We start from the raw sequence: 19,666 nt of genomic DNA on the forward strand, positions 1-19,666 counted from the left end.
AATTAAATTTTTTATTATTCCAAAGTCTCCAAAGTCAACTTGAGACTGACTGACTGCTGACTGACTAGCAGACTAGTGACTAATTGACTATGATGACTGGGTTGCAGCTCGTTTGCAAGTGCTGGTGGCGCAACATAAGGCGATAAAGTTCTGAAAGTCACAAGCCAGGCTTGGCTTTCCACAATAAAAATAAACAAAAACGAAAACAAAAATTGAAAGGAATGTGTTAAGAAAGGCTCTAAGGGGACAAAAGGGTTAGAAGCAGTTATTATATTGGTGTTAGTTTTAAAATATTTTTTTCTTGTCTGAATTGTCGATTTATGTTAAAGTAGATACAGTGTTTGCACACTGACATACCATACTGCCATAATAATTTTGTTAACTTTATATAAAGTTTAAAAAATGAATGACATTGGAATTAGAGAATATAATGAAGTTCCTACTTCTGACCAGTTTTCTTTACTCATTTTGGAAGAATTGAAAAATATTCGGAGGGAAATAAAGGAACAATTTGATGTTCAAACTTTAAAGCTCGAATACATTGTATCAGATACCATCAATAAGGCCATAGGTAACAAATTACAGATGCCAAAAAAAGATCTCGATACTTTCATTATTTCTGAGCAAGATAAAAATAACAAAATTTTGGAAGACTCTTGGGAAAAGGAAGAACCTGCTAATTACTCTTTGGTTGTTGCAATTGATAATTTGGAAGCTGATGATCAACAATTTAACTCAGACCTGTTTGAGTTAGAAAAAAGTACTGATTCCAGAAACAATGTTTCCGATGTTAGTTCAATCCGTGGTGTCCTAAATCAATCTGAATTTACTTGCCAAGTTTGCGGCAAGATATTTCCTAATAACTGTAACCTTAAAGTTCACATGCAAATTCATTTGAATAAAAAACAATTTAAGTGTGAAGTTTGTGGAGTAGGTTTTAATGCGAAAGGTAATTTAAAAAAGCATGTGGTTTTGCACAGTGGTTTGAGACCATTTCAATGTGATGTCTGTGGAAAGTCGTTCACTCGAGCTTATCATCTTAAATCTCATAAACTTGTTCATGTCAAAAATCGGAGAAATCGTACCGGTACCACGAAGGAAAATATTGAGTCAAATTTTGAGAACAATTCCAAAAAACCTTTAAATACAAATAATCACACTTGTGAAGTGTGTAGTAAAAATTTTAAAAAGAAATCTAGTCTTAATGAACATATGTTAAGTCATTCCAATTCACGCAAATTCCAGTGTGAAATTTGTGGACAAGAATTCAAAACTAGAAACACGTGTCGAAAACACTTGATAAACCATTCTGGCGTTCGTCCTTATGAATGTAATATCTGTAAAAAATCATTCACTAGAGCCAGTCATCTGAATGCCCACAAAATTACTGCAAAACATATTTTAAAACAGAAATTGGTGGACGGTGAAGTAAAAAATAATGATTAGATAAAAAATATGTACTGCTTTTAAGGTTTTGTATTAGTTTTATTTAGTGCATTTATAACCAACATAAATATTCGAAGCTATTGTGTTTTCTACTGCACAAATGGCAATAAACTACCACTACTATATGTATATTATTGTATTAAATAACATAACATAGAATTATTTTTGTGCATAATTTTTTGTTGTTGTTTTGTAGGTTTTTCTACTTGAAATATTGTTCATTTAAAAAAATAAAAACAAAAAATGAATCATAATTCTTCTGATTTTGGTACCGAATCTGGTGGAAGGATTAAAGGGGTTTGTATTGTTAAGCCTATTGTTTATGGGAATTCAGCGAGGAACTTTGGCAAAAAACGAGAAGATGACGGCCATACACACTCATGGACGGTTTATCTAAAACCTTATCATAATGAAGATATGTCTGTGTACGTTAAGAAAATACAGTTTAAACTACATGAAAGTTATGCAAATCCAATTCGCGTTGTTACGAAGCCTCCATATGAAGTAACTGAAACTGGGTGGGGTGAATTCGAAGTTGTGATTAAAGTTTTCTTTTATGACATTACTGATCGGCCGCTCACAATTTATCATCCTTTAAAACTTTTTCACTCCGCTGAAAACAATATTATTATTGGCAAAAAAGCCGTGATCTCTGAATTTTATGACGAGATGATTTTCCAAGATCCGTCAATAATGATGCATTCTTTGCTGACAAGCAATCGGCAGCTTACACTCGGTGCCCATAAACATGAAACCGACTTTGAGGAAATGGAAAAAACTACTTTAAAGCAAATAAATACAACAAAACACAAAGTGCAAACTGAAATAAAAGAGCTAAAGGAGAGATTGAAAACGAGTCGGGAAAATATTAAAAGTTTTCGTGAGGAAATTAAAAAACTTGAAAATGACCAGGGAGAACTTCACCATTAAAAAAAATAATATATAAAATAAATTACTATTGTTTATAATAATTTTCAATTTAAAAATAATTGAAATCTTAATACAATGATTATTTTTAACAGTTTTTGGGTATTCCCAGGCTGTTGTTTTTTGTATATTTAGTATTGTCAACTGTAGACTAGAAATGTTATCAGTTTTATAAAATTGCTTATCATTGAACATTGTGATAAAAGTTTAAAATTTAAGAAAAAGGCATGCCTATTTGATTTTCACACCTTTAATATTTGTTAAAGAAAAAATGTAACACCTTTTATTTCTTATAAACAGTATCCATTTGTTTTAACAGTTAGTTACTACCCTAGCAATGAAATACCAATCATATTTGTGTTAACTTTTTTTGAATATTTTTCTAGATATAAGGTATGTTGTAGTATTTTAAAAAATTATGTAGCTGTTATCAAGTTTGTCATCATGTCATCTGTAGAAAGTTTTTCAGATCGAAGCACACTAAAGCACATTGGGATTGGTTTGACTTTAGTAGTTGGGGGTGGACTGGCTTCGTATGCTGTTATTTAGTAAGTCTACTTAAATTTTTTTTGATTGGTAAATTAAATTGTGCCAAGGGTCAGCTAGTGTATGTAGGCCTATTTAAAGAGCATATTAGTGCTGTTAAAGCTTTTACTATTATTACTAAGAGTTTAGTCAAGCAAGGTAATACTTAAATTATTTTTATGGTTAGGGCATGCATGGGTATATTTAAGTTTATAACTGAAGTACTGGTAATAGCAGTTATGGTGGTAATAGTGTTAATACCATAAGTAGTTTTATTGGTAATAGCGGTAGTACGCATTTTTAATGAATTCTTTGTTTATTCATTACTTTAATTAAGTATTTTATTGCTCAAACCTTAACCTAAAGTGTAGTGTTATTAAAAAATAAAATTTGAATGATAAAACATCCTTTTTTTAAAGTTTTTTAAAATAAAACATTTTATTTATAAATTCAAATTACTATTTAGCTATTGGTCACTACGTAAACAACCAGCAGCACCACCACAAAATGATGGTAGTTTAACCAAACAAATAGGAGACCTGAAACAAGAAATTGGTGTTTTGAAAGGATCTTTAGCTTCAGCTGTCACTGATTTAAGAAGAGAATTAGAATCCATCAAAGGTGCTATTAAAGGGTAAGTAGTTATTTTTATATATATATTTTTTTTGTATATCTTTATCCTTGATGTAATAAGGTCAAATGCGCGACCTAAACATATAGTAACATCAGTTGCCTCGAACCAGTCTCGAGTTGCCTTTGGCAGTTAAAAATATTATAGATGATAATTGCCCGATAATTAAACTGCCGATAAGGTATTATTTAGCAGGATACCGTTTATAATGCCTTACTTAGGGGTGCTACAGCATGAGATCACTGGAAATCGAACCCTGGACCTTATGTGGTATGGGAAGTGTTCTGATCACAACATTACACTGCCAGTTTAATATATAACTAACCTTTTTATGGAAAAGCCAACTTCACAGTCTAAATGTAGGGTAATATTTGTTATCCCGACTCATTTTCGAGTTGGCTTTGACAGTATTGAATTTCCTTAAACATATTGCCAGAAAATATATCTGCTATCTGCTATTTGGTTTTGCGCTTGGCAGGAGTTGGAGCTGTTTATAGTGTTTTACTTAAAAAGGTGCTTTAACTTTAAAGCAGTGGGAATGAAACCCAAGTTCTTATGTTGTAAAGCTATGTTTTCTAACTACTATACCATGCTGTCAATAAATTATAAACAAAAGTACCATAGTTGTTTAAATGTAGTATTTAATGTTCCTATTATTAGATTCTAATAGAAAATTGTATAATTATACAAAACTTACCAAAGAAGTAAGCTTTAAATCGATTGTCTCTTTAGTAAAATTTTTTATATAGAAAATCTAGTGGCCGAACTTCAAGAACAAGAACCAGATCTGCTGGTACAACTGGAAGTTATGCTACAGCCTGGAGTGATGACGATTTTGATCCCTCAGATGATGAGTTTGAGTAAGTTTTATTAAGTTTGTTTTGCAAGTTTATTCACAAAATTGTTCGATAATGTAGAGTGGACTTTGTTAATTGTTGTATTTTTTATTAAATTTTGTAGACTATAGTTAATACAAATTAATCCTCTATGCAATTGTATAAATGTATACTAGATTAATCCATATGGCTAAGCTTGTTTTAATGGTCATATACATAATTTTATAATAAGTTTTTGTTTTTTCATGTCTGATTTTAAAAAAGCTTAGTAGTGGTCCTTCTTGGTTAATAATATTTAAGAACAATTCTTTTTACAAATTTGTATTAAGCAGTAACCTGAAAATAACAACCTTCATAATTATTATATAAAACTTATGTACTTTTTTAAATTTGTTTGTTTATATACTGGTGTATGAATATCATTGTTTTAAATTTCACCATGTAGCTTACCTCCTGATCACATTGGTGACGAGTTAGAAAAGTTGACCTCAAGTGAACCCAGTTTAACTACCACCTTAGAGTCAATCTGTTCTAAGGTTGACGAACTCGACAAAGGGTCAGATGAGGACAAAGAAGAGGCGATGAGAATATTACAAGATAATGAATTAAAGGTTCGTCATAATAAATTTTTCTATTTATAAATATACATAATGTTAAAACATTTTCAATAATATATATAGTTGCCAAAACAATTTATATAAATTTGCCGAAGACAAAAGCTTGTAGTGAAAAGAACTGCTTTTTTGAAGTTTGACTGTTGTTTGGAGTTATCTTTTTTACCATAAAATGTTATAAATTTAGTTATTAAATAGTCGCACTTAAGTAATGCAACAAAAATGACTTCAACTTTTGCCAAGGCCACAACCAAAAAAAACCAAAACCAATCTGTAGATTTATTGTCTGACAATAGCATATGCTCGATAATATCGAAAACTGTCAAGGCAACTCGAAATGTATCAGGGTTATATATGTTATTCTATGTTAAGGTCATGCTTTGCAGTCAGCCTATCCCCATTTAGAATAAAGAGAAAATAATATTAAGCTATTTAATATATACATTTTTGTACAGAATAATTATGTAATTAAAATTATTTTTATCAGTTTGAAAATTCTTGGGAGTTTTTATGGAGATTATGTCGGTCTCATGTTGGGGCTTATGATGTTCGTGAGGCTTATGACGAAAAATGTCTTCATGCAATGTCATCAGTAGAATATGCTAGACATGCACTCGAGCTCAAAGAAGATTCACCGGATGTCCATAAGTGGTAATTAAAGATCTTTAACTTTCCTGACTTGTATAATTATTAAACCCTGAATCAGATGTTTATTCTAATTTTATTGCATTTTTTATCATTTAATACTACAAAAAACCAATCATGATTTAACTTTTTGTAACATAGGCCTATTAAAAAATATTTGGGATCTTATAACTACCTGTTGTGGTTTGATAAAATGAAAAAATTGTTCACTTAATGCCAGCATGTAAAATTTGGTCTATCAACTTTTTGGACAAAATATTTGTAATAGTATTATTTAACCGACAGCGTGGTCTAGTGGGCAGAAAACTTGCTACACCGTATGTGTTTGTGGTTTCAACCCCACTGATCTTATGATGTAGCGCCCTTGAGTAGGACCTATAAACCATATGGACTCCTGTCAAGCCAGCACTTAATCAGCAGCATAATTATCGGGCAATTTGATGTATAATATTCCCAACTCCCAAAGACAACTCGTGACTAGATCGGGATAACGGTTGTTACTCCATGTTTAGGTTGTGAAGTCAACCTTGACACATCGAGGATGAAGAAGAATATTAAAATTTTTTTTAATTTTTAAGTTTTGTTTAAAAACTTATTTTTTGTTAGGTTTGCCATAAGTCTTGGTGCTAGTACAGACTTTGTTGGAACGAAAGAAAAGATAGAGTATGGGTATGAGTTAAAAGAACATATCGATAGGGCATTAGAACTTGATGAGTCTGATGCTACGTTGCATTTCATGAAAGGAAGATGGTGTTGGGGTATGTGTTTTAAGAGAATTATCAATTATTTCTTAGTTGATTAAACAACAATAATTATAAAATTTTTACACTAAATCATTATCAAATATTAACTAATGGTTATTGTGGCTTAAAAGGTTTATTTTTAACAGTTATCAGTAAAAAGTTGTACAGATTTGTGTTAAAAATTGTTTTTACCACATTTATGCTATAAAAATTACTTTTCAATAGGCCTATAAAGTTAGATTTAAAAAAATTTGCAAATAATAAATCCTAATAAAACAATATGAAAATGTAAACTTAAGCCTTATTGAAATTATTACACATTTAAGGAGTTTACATGCTTACCTGGATCGAAAGAAAATTGGCTGCAACTTTATTTGCAACTCCACCTACTGCTACAATACAAGATGCTTTAAATGCGTTTAAAAAAGCTGAAGAAATTGACCCAGGATTTTACAAGTCAAATCAGTACTATATTGCCAAGGTAATAATTTTTAAATAAAATAATATTTTATAATTTAAAAAAAAACATGTTTCCTAAATTTTTTGTAGTATTTTTGCAAATTAATTACTTTTACATTCAATAACATTTTGAAATTTGGAATAAAACATGTTACAATTTTTTTTATTTTTCAGCATTTTTGCAAATCAATTTCCTCTATGCATTTACCTCGTTTCTTTAAGAAATTCACATTAATTTGCCTTCTTTCTTTTTTAATTTTGTTTCTGTCTTTGTTATCTTGTTTCACTGTATTCCCTTTATCATTTCTTTTTTTATTTTTTATATTTGTCTTGACCATTTTCATTTCTTTGTTCTTGAGTTTATGTTTTCTTTTTGTGTGTATCCTATGCATACCTTTTTTGACAATATGTTTTCCACTTATTGTTGTTGTGGTATTATATTTAGGTTACAAACGCAGATAAATATAACACAAAAGCAGTAAAGGTTGCGTTAACTTCAAAGATTTATAATTGTTTTAAAAATATGTCATTATTTTTAGTGTTATTATGAACAAAGTGATTATACAAACGCTAAGACCTGGTTGGAATCAGCATTACTCCTACCATGTAATAATAAAGATGACAGAGACGCCCATGAAAGTGTTGAACAACTATTAAACAAATTTTAACATTACATTTAAAAAAAATTTTAAAAAAATTGTAAAACGAAGCAAATTTGCCTTAATACTTTTGAGTATATTTTAGTATATTTTAGTATCTTCCACTTATTTTTATGATTTTATTGTGATTTGTGATTTTTAAATGTTTGCGATTTCAGGTTTTATTTTATTATTTAATTTAAAATGTTGCAAATAAATAGTTGTGACAATGTTGACCTCAATGTAAGATTATTTTGTTTTTTAAACATTCTAGAAAAATAAAAACGAAATATCCTCTTAAACTTTACTGTTTGTGCAAAATGTTAAAAAAATTTTATTGTTATAGTACAAATGTTTAATTTAAAGCGTGGAATTTTTTCTTTTTTGTGTGTTTTTAAAAAAGTGTAGTTACTTATTTTTAGAATATTTTACTAAACTTACATTTGTGTTTTGTAATGTCACTAACTCATAGCTATTTACTTTGTTTTTGTTTAATTACACAAGTATTACCAATAATTATTTTAAAACTTATTTAGGCATGTAAATTACAGTACAAGTAATAACTTTAATTTACGCAAGAAAATTTATTGAAATTTTTTGTGCAACCTAAGTCCAAATCAAAAAAGGCCATGAAGAGTGTTAAATTCAAAATGGGATTAGACTAATGAAGCAAATAATTTCTGCATGATTCATATTATTCTTGTGTTGTGTTCTTTTTTTTATCATATGTTGTAAGCTGTTGTTTGGCAAAGTTGATTTTTGTGTTAAAATAATACACCTGCTATCTATGCACTATAGTTTTGCTACAAACTTAAGTACTACAAAACTATACTTAAGTTACAGTTTTATTAAAAGTGAAGATACTGATAAACTTGTGTTGTCTTGTAAATTTTTTAAAAGAAAAAACTACAAACATATACAAATTAAATAGTAGGCTGTAGAGATGAATTTGCAATAAAATTTGCCTCTACAGTTATTAATAAACTTTGTAACAATCGCCCCTTTTTCCAAAAAGTTATATTAAAAAATAACACAAAAAGTTAAATTAAAAAATAAATACACAACATAGAAAATATATTAAGATAAACAATTACGTTTGGCAACACTACGTGGGCTATATTCATAACGATACAAGAGAATAAAAGTGGAGTTAGTATCTGTTTACACATGAAGTGGTATGAAAATAAATAAATATTTTAACTGGTATTTAACATTAACGGTAACCGGTTTAGTAACTTTAACAACAGCAAACTGATCAACTGTGACCTTGCTTACAACTAATTTAACTAATTTATTAATTGTTTCGACATGTTTGTATATACGACTGACGTGATTGTTGTTGCATAGTTCGGTTAGGCATACGTGATTGTAGTATATCAAATAAAATGGGCAGCTAGCTCATTTATGAAATGATTAAAAAGGTAGGTTTAATCGAGAGAACTACAGAATTAAAAAAAACATTTAGCTGTGAAAGGTTATTAGCACGATGGACAACCTGAAGTATATTAAAACTGTGTTAAATCAATTAATATATTTATAAAAATGCAGTGCTTAGTCAGTTTGACAACTAGACAGAAAGACAGCTTCAAAAACTACTATAATCAGGATAATCTAATTGATAAATAAGTGGCAGCTGCAAGCTTATATAAAAATATTAAAAAAATGTAAGTGAACTGTTGTCAGATAGTCGAATTTTCAAATTAATTACTCAACTATATTATCTTAAAACGTAATAATGTTATAAATTCTGATAGAAAGAACTTATGTATGTAGGCTAATATGATATGACTCCTTAACACCAGTATTGAGACACTTTGACTCATGTCCAACTCGACCCAAAGATTTTTTTTAAAACAGCAAAGCGTTTTGGTATTTTTAAAGCAATACTAATACTTATGATTTATTCACTACTTTTAAATAATTCTTAACGAGCAGATTTAGTTTTAAAACAGATTTTTATATTTTAGAATACTTTTCAAAATAAAATCAATCTAATTTTTAAATTTAATTTAATGTGTTTAAAAGAAGCAATGATTTTTATTTATTTATTAAAATTTGGTTGATTTCAAATGTATTGTGAACTTACCATCTACTTAATGTAACATTGCTTTTCCAATGTTAATTATGAGGTTGGTTTTCTGTTTTGTTATTGTTACATTTAATCTGCAATTATTTGAGTAATTTTGTTTGTACAAATTGAATATTTATGTTGTAGTAGTTCAATATATGCTATTTTTTATCTAGACGTATTTAAGAACAGCATACACAGATATGCTTCCTGAAACTAAGGGTAAAACTTCTAAACTCTCGTCTTATAATAATGTTTATGGGCTACATTCTAATCACCTTTCGAGGTATAACAATGTATATATTAAATATATGGCATCATTTTTTTTAAATAGAGCATTTAAAAATGGAATTAATTTTAGTTTATTAAAAAAAAAATATATATATAAGAAAAGTATTTAATTTATATTTAAATTACTACACTACAAGAGATGCTGGGTTTGATCCCCGGCTATCTAAAGTTTGAGTAAGAAGCTAAGAACGATATGAACTTCTGCTAAGCCAGCATCTAATCAGCAGCTAAATTATCGGGCCATTAAAATCTATAATATCCCAAACTGCCACAGGCAACTTGAGACTGGGTCGGGGTAACTGTTGTTACTCTATGTTTAAGTTGCACATTTAACCTTCCCACATTTAGTTTAATGATGTATATACACAAGAAAAAATTAGTTTGATTTAATGTTGTAATATATTGTTTAATTTAAGTTATACTCCATCAAAGCCGAATTCCAGGGATTTTACATCAAGAGCAAACAGGTAAAAAAATCAGCTTATGAAATTATTTTATATTTATTAGAAATTGGTTCACTAAATTGGTACCAACAAAAGCAAGTTAATATCAACAACAAATAGTCTCTACAAGACCTAATTATGCTACATGCTTATAAAAATATGTATGTATAAACATAATATATTATTAAAAGGGCCAATTCGCTAAACTTTAAATTATCTCAAACTATTTCACAAACAACTAAGGGCGTTGCCAGACAACCTAAATTCTTTACACTTCAACATTGTAAACTAAATGGATGGAAAAATATGTTATATATATATTGTATATAAATAAAGTTTAATACTTCACTGGGCCATTCAGTTAATCTATATGTAATAAAGCTTTAAGCTTTTTAAAGGGTTTTAGCTTTTTAAAATAAAAAAAAAAGCTGTTTGTGTTACTTAGGTGAATTATATTGGGCTGCAGGTTAAGATTATATTTGGTAATTGAATAAAGTTTTATGTAATGTTGTAATAATAAGATGTAAACTTGTAGTAAATTATAAAATATTGTTGTTAATTTAACTGACTTTAGATATTCTACCTCTTCATCTTATTCATCTTATTCATCTTCAGCATACAACTCGAAGTATAATGTAAGTTAAATAATTAATAATGAAATTAAACTTAATATAAAAAGTGTAAAAAATATATATTTTATATAAAAAGTGTTTATATTTTCTAACTATTTTCATATTTTTCTTTTAGAACTCGAACAACAACAAAAACAATGACATGGTTCGGCCGCCCATGCGAGATCGTGACCCCCGGCCATTTGAACTTAAATCCGAGCGACTGGGCAGATCAAATGAACGATTAAAAAATGGCTCTTCCAAAAGACTTAATTCTTTGACCCGAAGTTCACCTAAATCTACTGTACAACAGCGATCAAGTAGTACAGTAAACCACCATTCATATACAGGTCAAAATAAAGTTTTTTTATATTTTTTTTTCTTAAATTGATTTTGCAAAGAAATAGTAGAATTTGCAACAAATTGCAAGACACTATATTATTTTTTTTATTAAAAAAAAAACTTTTACAACAAAATTTAAAAAAAAAATTAAATATAATAATGCCTATGAAGTGTAGTAACAATAGCAAAATATTAACTGAAAAAGCCATTTTTATACTCAGCCTCATTATTTAAATATAATTCTAAAGATATTTTTACAACAAAAATATGTATTTTATTAAACTAGTTCTTTTTTTTGTATAAACAGTAGACAAATATAAAACTGAATCAAATGGAAACACAATAACAGGTTAGAAATATAAAATCTATTATTTATAAATTGTTTTTAATAACTATGCTAATAAAATATTCAATTGTGCCAGTGTAATTTTTTTATGCCTAAGGTGGCTAAGTAGTGTATAGTAATGTTATACATACAAATTTTATATAAATACCTAAATATTAATTCACAAGCAATGGTTATTTTAATCTGATAGAGTATGGTTAAAAATATGTATTATTATTTTTCAAAAAATATTTGTTTTATATTTCACTTGTATTCAGGTTTTGTCATTTAAGCATTACTAAACCCAGAAGCATTAATATTAATTAATATTGGATATTATTTAATCCGAGGATTAGGGTTAATTGGGCGGAAAATAAATAAGATTTTTATTTTTTTAAGCTGATGGGCCTCCATACAAGGAAAGTTACAATTTTTTTAAAAGAACTCCAAGCCCTTCAAAATCTTCAGAAAAAGTAAGAATTTAAATTTGTTTAACTAAACTTAAACATCAGTTAGGTAGATTAAAAAGATATCTATTAACTTTATTAAAAGTTGTTAGCAATTTTATTAAAATACACATTAACCAATAAACTGTTATTGTGTTTGGTAGGAAAGCCTTATTACATAACTTTGTGTAGAAAAATTTTATTTTTTAAAACAACAACACAACTTGTAAAATCAGCTTGTATGACCTTTTAAAAAAATTATGTTGAATATCAATAATTTAGACAGTTACTGATAGTGATGTCACAGTGAGTCCAACTTGAGTATAGATATACTGGTTAAAAATAAGTAAATTTCAGTAAATTAGCCTTTCACCAAATTTGGAGAAATGTAAATTTTAAAGTGTTTCTGCTGCTAGGATATGAGTTATGGCCGGCCTCCCAGAAAAGAATCACCTTATTATAACAGTTTAAAATCAAGCAGAAATCATATCAATGGAAGGTCGAAGGTATAATAAAGCAATCTTATATTAATGTTTTTGTAAAAAATTTTTGCAGAATTAGTATATATAGTAAATCTAAATTAGTATATATAGTATAGCCTATACAATAAAATTCTTATTTAGTTACAGTAAGTGGACAAACTTTAATTATTAATTTTGTTCGCTATATAGCATTTTTTATTACGTCAACTTTAAATAAATGATTTTCCCAAATGTTTGCTTAGGTAACTTAGCAAAGCGTTAAAAGTGCAGCTGTTGCCATTTTGTGATGTCAATGAGACAAGTTTACTAAAAAAAAACTTTAATTATTAATTAAGAGAGAACAAATGGCTGTCGAATTAACAATAGTTGTATTCAAAACAGTCGTGTGTTAAAGTTAAGTAAGTAAGTTGTATGAAACAACAACAAAACAGTTATAGTCAAATACTAACCAAAGCTGATTAACATAGTTTTTAAGCTTGTTAATTAAATCAGTGATAGATTAAAATGCTTTAACTTATTATATAATCATGTTGTATAAAGCACTTATTATTCAAAAGGACAGTTTAGCAGTCAAGTAAAATTGTTTAAATTATTCATTTATTTAAATTGTATTTAAAATAGCCTATAGTTTTTAAACTTGTTTACAAATACTATTGCAAAGCGTAGATTTTAAAAAGGCCTATTAAATAACGTTATGTTAATTTTTTATAAAGTTTCTAATACTGTATTACATAGTATTAGTATAGCTAAAGTAATATACTTAATAAATTGTATATATTCAGTATTATACATTTGATTTTGATTCTATTCTATTTTTAAAGTGACAATTGGATGTTAACACTATAGTAATGTATAAGTCAGTTGTGTAATAAATCAATTTTAAACTGAACTAATCTAACATAGATTAATGGTTTATGAGGCCAATAATACTACATCTCCTACTGAGGTATATGATATGTAATATAACATAAAACATAGCTGACTGATTGTTATTAATATAACATTGTCAACAGCTTATATTGTATTTTTTTTCTTTGTAACACTTTTTACTGATACTTTTTTTAATTTTTTGTTTATTTGTTCTTTCATTTTTTCATTTATTAAAATTAGAGTTTGTTAACATATTTTGTTTTACAGAGTTACCCCTACACTAGCTCCAACATTGGGAATGGAAGTATTCGGAGTTCTGTAAGTTTTTTTTATAAAATTTAACATTTATACTTGGCCTATTTTTAACAGTTTGTATCAAGTTTTTGATCTCTTGTTAATTGGAAGGTTTCAATTTCTGCATAGAATTACATAAAAATTCACAGAACTTAAATTTGAGCTTTGCTATAAAATAATCTAATATTTTACCTTAAGCTTCCCTATACTTTTAAATAATTAGCTAAACCTATATGCAGTAATTCTATCTAATCTTTTTGTGTTATTGTTAGAGTAATTTAAATTATAAAACAAAGTCTGCTTTTTGTGCTCAAAAAAGTAAATCTTTTAGTTTAAAAGTATGTGAAATTGACTTTAGGGCCCAAATACTGCATAAAATATAGTCTTTTTTACTTAATAAATACCATCAACCTAAATAAAACAACAAATATAAGAAATAATGTTTTCAGGTTTACCATCCTGACCCAGGACTTCCTGGTGGAAATGTCGGTTTAAGAAATATTGGAAACACTGTATGTATTTTTATACCTTATTTTTGAATTTTACTTTAGGGTAAAATGAGTTTTTGTATTTTTATTAGGAAAGGTCTGTTGTTAAAACGTGTTTTTTGAACTTTTTGTAAAGGCTTAAAGTGACGTTTTTTGTATAAATTTATCTTCAATGTGGGAAGGTTGAATGAGTGACCTTAACATAGGGGAACATCAGTTACTCCGACACAGTCTTGAGTTGCCTGTGGCAGTTTAGAATATAGATTATAATTGTCTGATAAATATGCTGCTGATTAAGTGCTGGCTCAGCAGGAGTTCATATTGTTTATAGCGCCTTACTAAAGGGCACCACAGCATGAGAGCAGTGGGAATTGAACCCTTCATCTCATGGGTGGTGTTGCAAGTGTTTTTACCACTACACCATGCTGCCGAACTTGCGTCGCATTGGTGCTGCATAAACCAAAACTTTATGGCTTGTTGTCTGTTGCCATAACTGCAACACTACCCACCTTTTTTATAATGACAAAAATATTGGCTTGACGTAAAGTGTTTTTTGAAAAAAGTTTAATTTTTGGACCACTCATGTAAAATAAACTTTTATTTTTGGTAAATTTATAAATAATCAAGGGCAAATATTAGTTGCAAGTTGCAACTATTTTTTAACATTTAAAATGCAGCTGGTAGGATAAACAATTACCTAAGGTTATGAATGACATAATTTATTTAAAAAAAGTTGGCAAAAAATAACCAGGGTTTTAAAATTGTAATTTTAGACCCTTTATATGCTAATGTGATTAGGTATGTGATGGAAGCCACCAATATAAATTATCTGTAATTATATCTAATTAAGTGAACGGATAAACTAACATGATTATTTTGTGAGATTAAATTCGAATAAAAGTTTTAGAATAGCCTATGTAAACAATACTGTTGCTAAGATTTTTTTTACAAAATTATGTTTCTGAAATAACTTATGTATAATAAAAAAAAGGTTTTTTTTTAGTATTAAAAAATAATTTATATGTAATTTTGTACCAGTTGATAGCCTGCCCTATGGTATGCATTTTAATTGTCAAAATATGGTCGCAACTAGCTCCTAATAATTGCCTGCAATAGTTTACCAGTGCACAAATGACATTTTTGTTTATTTTGTAGGCCTATAAATTGGGCATACACATTTATACATATTGCCCATTAAGCTTATATAGATTTTTGTTTTAGAATTATTTTTTTTAAACGTCGATTTCGAAAAAAAAACACAAGTTGTATTAGTTCTTAATTATTAGCATAATGAAAAACTTTTTTTTTTATTACATAACTGACAACTCGGAAAAAAATAAAGTGATTCCAATTTTTTTTTTCAGTGTTTTATGAATTCAATGCTTCAATGTCTCTCTAACACCAAGCCTTTACGTGATTATTGTTTGAATAAAAAATATCTTAAAGATATTAATCCCAAATCCAGAATGAAGGGAACCTTAGTTGGAGGTTGATGAAATTTTTATCAATTTAATTAACTTGAGTATTAGTACATATAACTGAATATCATTTGACTGAACGGACATTTTCCAAAAACCAAAATTTGGAAAATGTTATTTTACCAAAATTTGGGTAAATTTTTTTTAAATTTATTGGCCAATAAAAAATGTCTGTTTTGGGCATTTAGTTTTTCAGTTAAATGTCTATTTTGAAAAATGGTTTTCAGTTATATGGGAGTAATATATATTTTTGGCCATAAATTTTGTAAAAAATAATAATATAACACCAAATAAATAATTTATTTTTCACATTCAATATTAATTTTTTATTGTAAATTTTTTTTAACTACGATTTAACAAATAATGTTTATTTAATTTAACATTTTTAACATTTATTATTATTATATTATTATAATGAAAAATAACTTTAAGTGATAAAATGTGAATCAAAATAGTTTTAAAGATTTTATAATTTTGTCTTTTTTAGCATTTTCTGATCTCATAAAAGAACTTTGGCGATCTTCATCGTCAGCTGTGAATCCAACTGAGTTTAAATCCAAGATTCAAAAATATTCACCAAGGTTTATGGGTTATGAGTAAGTGAATTTTGCAAAGTTTTTAAATTTTTAAACTGAAATTTTAAAACCAATTGGATTAAGAAATAATTTTTGTAATTTTAAGAGAAATAAAATACACAACAGTTTGGTTTTTAAATGTAAATAAAATACACAACAGTTTAGTTTTTAAATGTAAATAAAATACACAACAATTTGGTTTTAAATGTAATTTAAATGTAAAAAACTAAAATATCACTTTTATGTACTAAATACTGTGGTATTTTGGTCCCGTTTTTATGTACTTTAATTTAGAATTTTTTATTGTTTATTAAACTAAACCATAAATGAAGCCCATTGTCAAGTTTTGTGTGTTTCTTTATGAATCTTTGTAAATTTTTTTTGTTTAAACATATCATATTTCTTTTGTTTAACTTTTGGTTTGTAAATAATACATTTTCTTTTTTATTCATGATAGTATAGAATATATCTAAACTGTGTTTTTTATATATATGCTACTTAATTAGTATACATACAATAACATTGATACAATAAAACTGTCATTGACAGACAACAGGACAGTCAAGAATTCCTAAGGTTTTTGTTGGAAGGTTTACATGAGGAAGTTAATCAAGCTGACTCAAAATCCAAAGAGTCTGCCCCTGAATGCAAAAACTCAAGGTATCTTGTTATTTTAATTCAAGCTGCTAATAAATATTTTAATTCGTGATTTAAATTTATTGATACTGTAAATTGATTTACTAAAAATAAATACTGTTTAAAGTATAAAGACTACATAGCTTATATAAGGATTTTTTTATTCTTTGGCGAATAAATGTTTAATAATTGTCAATTTAATAGTAATAATTACCAATATGGTACTGAAAACTGGGGTAACATATGTTACCCTATGTTTAGGCTTTGAAGTCGGCCTTTTCACATTAAAAATTAAAAATTAAAAAATAACAACAACAATCTAATGTTTAAACTTAACTTGGTGCATCTTGATTGCAATCATTTCAAATATTTTTATTTTAAAAGACCAAACGAGAAAGCAAGAAAGATTTGGGATTGGTATTTAAAAAAAGATAAAAGTTTTATTTTTGACCTTTTTGTTGGTCAACTCGAATCTTCATTGAAATGCACAGAATGTGGACACATTTCTTTAACTTACGATCCATTTTGGGATCTTTCCTTGCCCATATCTAAGGTTTGTTATTATGTTCAACCTTTAAAATTATGATAGATATAAAAAACACTAATATTATTGTTGGTGCAGTGTAGTGGTAAGAACACTGGATTTTACAACACAAGATCCTGGGTTTAATTCCCTCTGATTCCATGTTGTAGCGCCTCTAAGTTTAAAGGCATGACCCCTACTGAACCAAAAACGAATGAAAACATAAATTGTCTGGCAATTATAAACAATTTTTTTTTCAAACTGCTAAAGTTAACTCAACACTGAATTAGAATAACAAATGTTACTCTATGCCTAGGGTATGCCTAGGACATTAAAGATATCTAAATCAAAAAAAAATAATGTGTTATTATTTTAACAATTTTTTTTTAGAATACTTATGAGAAAAATTCAATTGAAGATTGTTTGAAAACTTTCACAAGAGAAGAATTACTAATTGGAGACGAAAAACCTGTACGTATATTATAATTATTGGGTCATTTTGGGAGGATATCCACCATAAACGGTTTTTGGTGACTTGAGTCCATTATAAAATTCACACGATTTTTATTTAAACAAAAGTTTTTATTTATTAAAAAATTTTTTGAATTTCAGACCTGCGAGAAATGCAAATGTCGACGGCAAATGAAAAAGAAATTACTTATTCACAAATTTCCAAAGATATTGGTTTTACGTATCCTTTTTATTATAAATATTATTACTAATTTTTATAGCAGTTTAAGTTTTTTTAAATTATTTTATCCATTTTTTCAAATTTAAATAAGCATTACATATTATACTTGTTTAATTTCCTTAAATCCAAAATATCCTAACAAAGATTTAAAGAGATTTAATGAAGGAAGTAGGTATCGACAAAAACTATCAAACAGGGTCGAATTTCCTCTAAAAAGACTTCAGTTAAAAGAATATGCAACAAAAAATTGCGAAGGTTTATAGTATTAAGAATTTACAATTATTTATAAAGTTAACTGACAGTTTTATTTTTAGGAACAAAGTTATGTTTTTTAAGATTTTTTTTGAGGTTTTTCGTTTTAATGTGAGAATCACTGTTTTAGAAAAGTAGTTAGACATTGTTTTTTGGGGGGCCTTGTGTTAGCGTTTTTAAAAATACCTTTACTGTGATACAGATTTATCTTCTGCTGTGTATGACTTGTATGCTGTATCGAATCATTGTGGGTCGTGTTATGGCGGACATTATACAGCCTACTGCAAAAACTCTACCTCTGAAAAATGGAATGAATATAACGACTCTCGGTAAATTTGAACAAGAATTTATATATAATAATTAAATCACTTTTTAATACACATTTTAACTGTTAAAACATTTATTTAAGTGTGACAACGCAGAGTTCGTCTATGGTGGTAACAAAGGAAGCTTACGTTTTATTCTATGTTCAAAGCTCTTACGATTCCCAGTCGCGCTTATAACAGAATGTTTATAAAATGGAATAGTTGTTTTAAATGAAATTGGAAATTATGCTGATTGTTAATTTTACCAGTTCATTAACAGATTTTATAAAATAAAACTGATGATTTTGGATTACCAGGTTTGCCCATATCCATTTTCTGAAAAATGTCTTTTCGCCCTAAACTTCGGTTAAGTGTCGTTTTCGAAGTTATGCTTTTCGGGCAAATGTATATTTGTTTATGTTGGCGGATAGACGATAATTTTACTATGGCAATTCAATTTTTAGCGATTTTAATTATTTTTACTCGTTTAATTTATTGGTGCATACGGTCTGAAAAACTATGCGCTTCTTTTATTATCGTTTAATCCATGATTTTATTTTTTTGCACACTTTTTTGTTTAAAACACTTTGTAATTTTCAAGTTAACTGTGAATTGTTTTTCAATTATACGATTTTAGATTTGTAGTTTTTGTTTTTGATTTTTTCTTGGTGATTTTATTGAATTTTTTAGTGCAGTGGAACACATGGCGGTACAGAATTTAAACTAAATCTATTTAGGGGATTTTTTTAAAGTGTAATTTACACATTTGCCAATTTTTCAAAGTATTATCAAATTTTGTTTAATGTTTTTTTGTCAAAACGTACTGAAAGTTTGCTCTAGTTAGGTATACGTTTTACTGATTAGTTAAATTATTAATTTAATTTAAATATTAAATTTATGAATACAATTGTTTTATTTTTATATAATAAAATATGAAATATTGTATCGCTTAAAAATGTTTTATTTATAAATAATAAGTATAAAACAGCATTATAATAAACGTTTTTTTGATTTTTAACAAACCCCTGGCATCGATGTTAGTTGTAATTAAAAAAAAATTAGTTTGTTTAGAATTAAACAAT

The 19,666-nt window shown here is 27.6% G+C and overlaps 4 protein-coding genes across 4 annotated transcripts; all 4 read left to right on the forward strand.

The window, feature by feature from the left end:
* Positions 1-293: 293 nt before the first annotated feature.
* On the forward strand, positions 294-1,642 carry LOC145753927 (uncharacterized). The gene has a single exon (XM_082570467.1). It carries the CDS (start codon positions 403-405, stop codon positions 1,444-1,446), a length of 1,044 nt encoding a protein of 347 aa, XP_082426593.1. The 5' UTR covers positions 294-402; the 3' UTR covers positions 1,447-1,642.
* Positions 1,524-2,697, forward strand: LOC145753928 (YEATS domain-containing protein 4-like). The gene has a single exon (XM_082570468.1). The coding sequence runs from the start codon at positions 1,690-1,692 to the stop codon at positions 2,374-2,376; it is 687 nt and encodes a 228-aa protein (XP_082426594.1). The 5' UTR covers positions 1,524-1,689; the 3' UTR covers positions 2,377-2,697.
* Positions 2,698-2,763: 66 nt separating this feature from the next.
* LOC145752684 (regulator of microtubule dynamics protein 2-like) lies at positions 2,764-8,256 on the forward strand. The gene is made up of 8 exons (XM_082569005.1): positions 2,764-2,921; positions 3,365-3,532; positions 4,279-4,389; positions 4,811-4,976; positions 5,467-5,630; positions 6,231-6,382; positions 6,694-6,848; positions 7,366-8,256. The coding sequence occupies exons 1-8, from the start codon at positions 2,818-2,820 to the stop codon at positions 7,492-7,494; spliced, it is 1,149 nt and encodes a 382-aa protein (XP_082425131.1). The 5' UTR covers positions 2,764-2,817; the 3' UTR covers positions 7,495-8,256.
* A 1,179-nt stretch (positions 8,257-9,435) lies between these two features.
* Positions 9,436-19,425, forward strand: LOC145752261 (ubiquitin carboxyl-terminal hydrolase 2-like). The gene is made up of 18 exons (XM_082568516.1): positions 9,436-9,593; positions 9,709-9,818; positions 10,240-10,290; positions 10,841-10,901; positions 11,014-11,227; positions 11,527-11,568; positions 11,944-12,017; positions 13,610-13,660; positions 14,086-14,148; positions 15,489-15,612; positions 16,090-16,198; positions 16,727-16,837; positions 17,198-17,366; positions 17,727-17,807; positions 17,949-18,027; positions 18,172-18,282; positions 18,482-18,608; positions 18,689-19,425. Exons 2-18 carry the CDS (start codon positions 9,736-9,738, stop codon positions 18,780-18,782), a joined length of 1,644 nt encoding a protein of 547 aa, XP_082424642.1. The 5' UTR covers positions 9,436-9,593; positions 9,709-9,735; the 3' UTR covers positions 18,783-19,425.
* The last annotated feature ends 241 nt before the right edge of the window (positions 19,426-19,666 follow it).

The sequence above is a fragment of the Corella eumyota genome, chromosome 5 (assembly GCF_963082875.1).
Source record: "Corella eumyota chromosome 5, kaCorEumy4.1, whole genome shotgun sequence".
NCBI classification, from domain to species: domain Eukaryota; kingdom Metazoa; phylum Chordata; class Ascidiacea; order Phlebobranchia; family Corellidae; genus Corella; species Corella eumyota.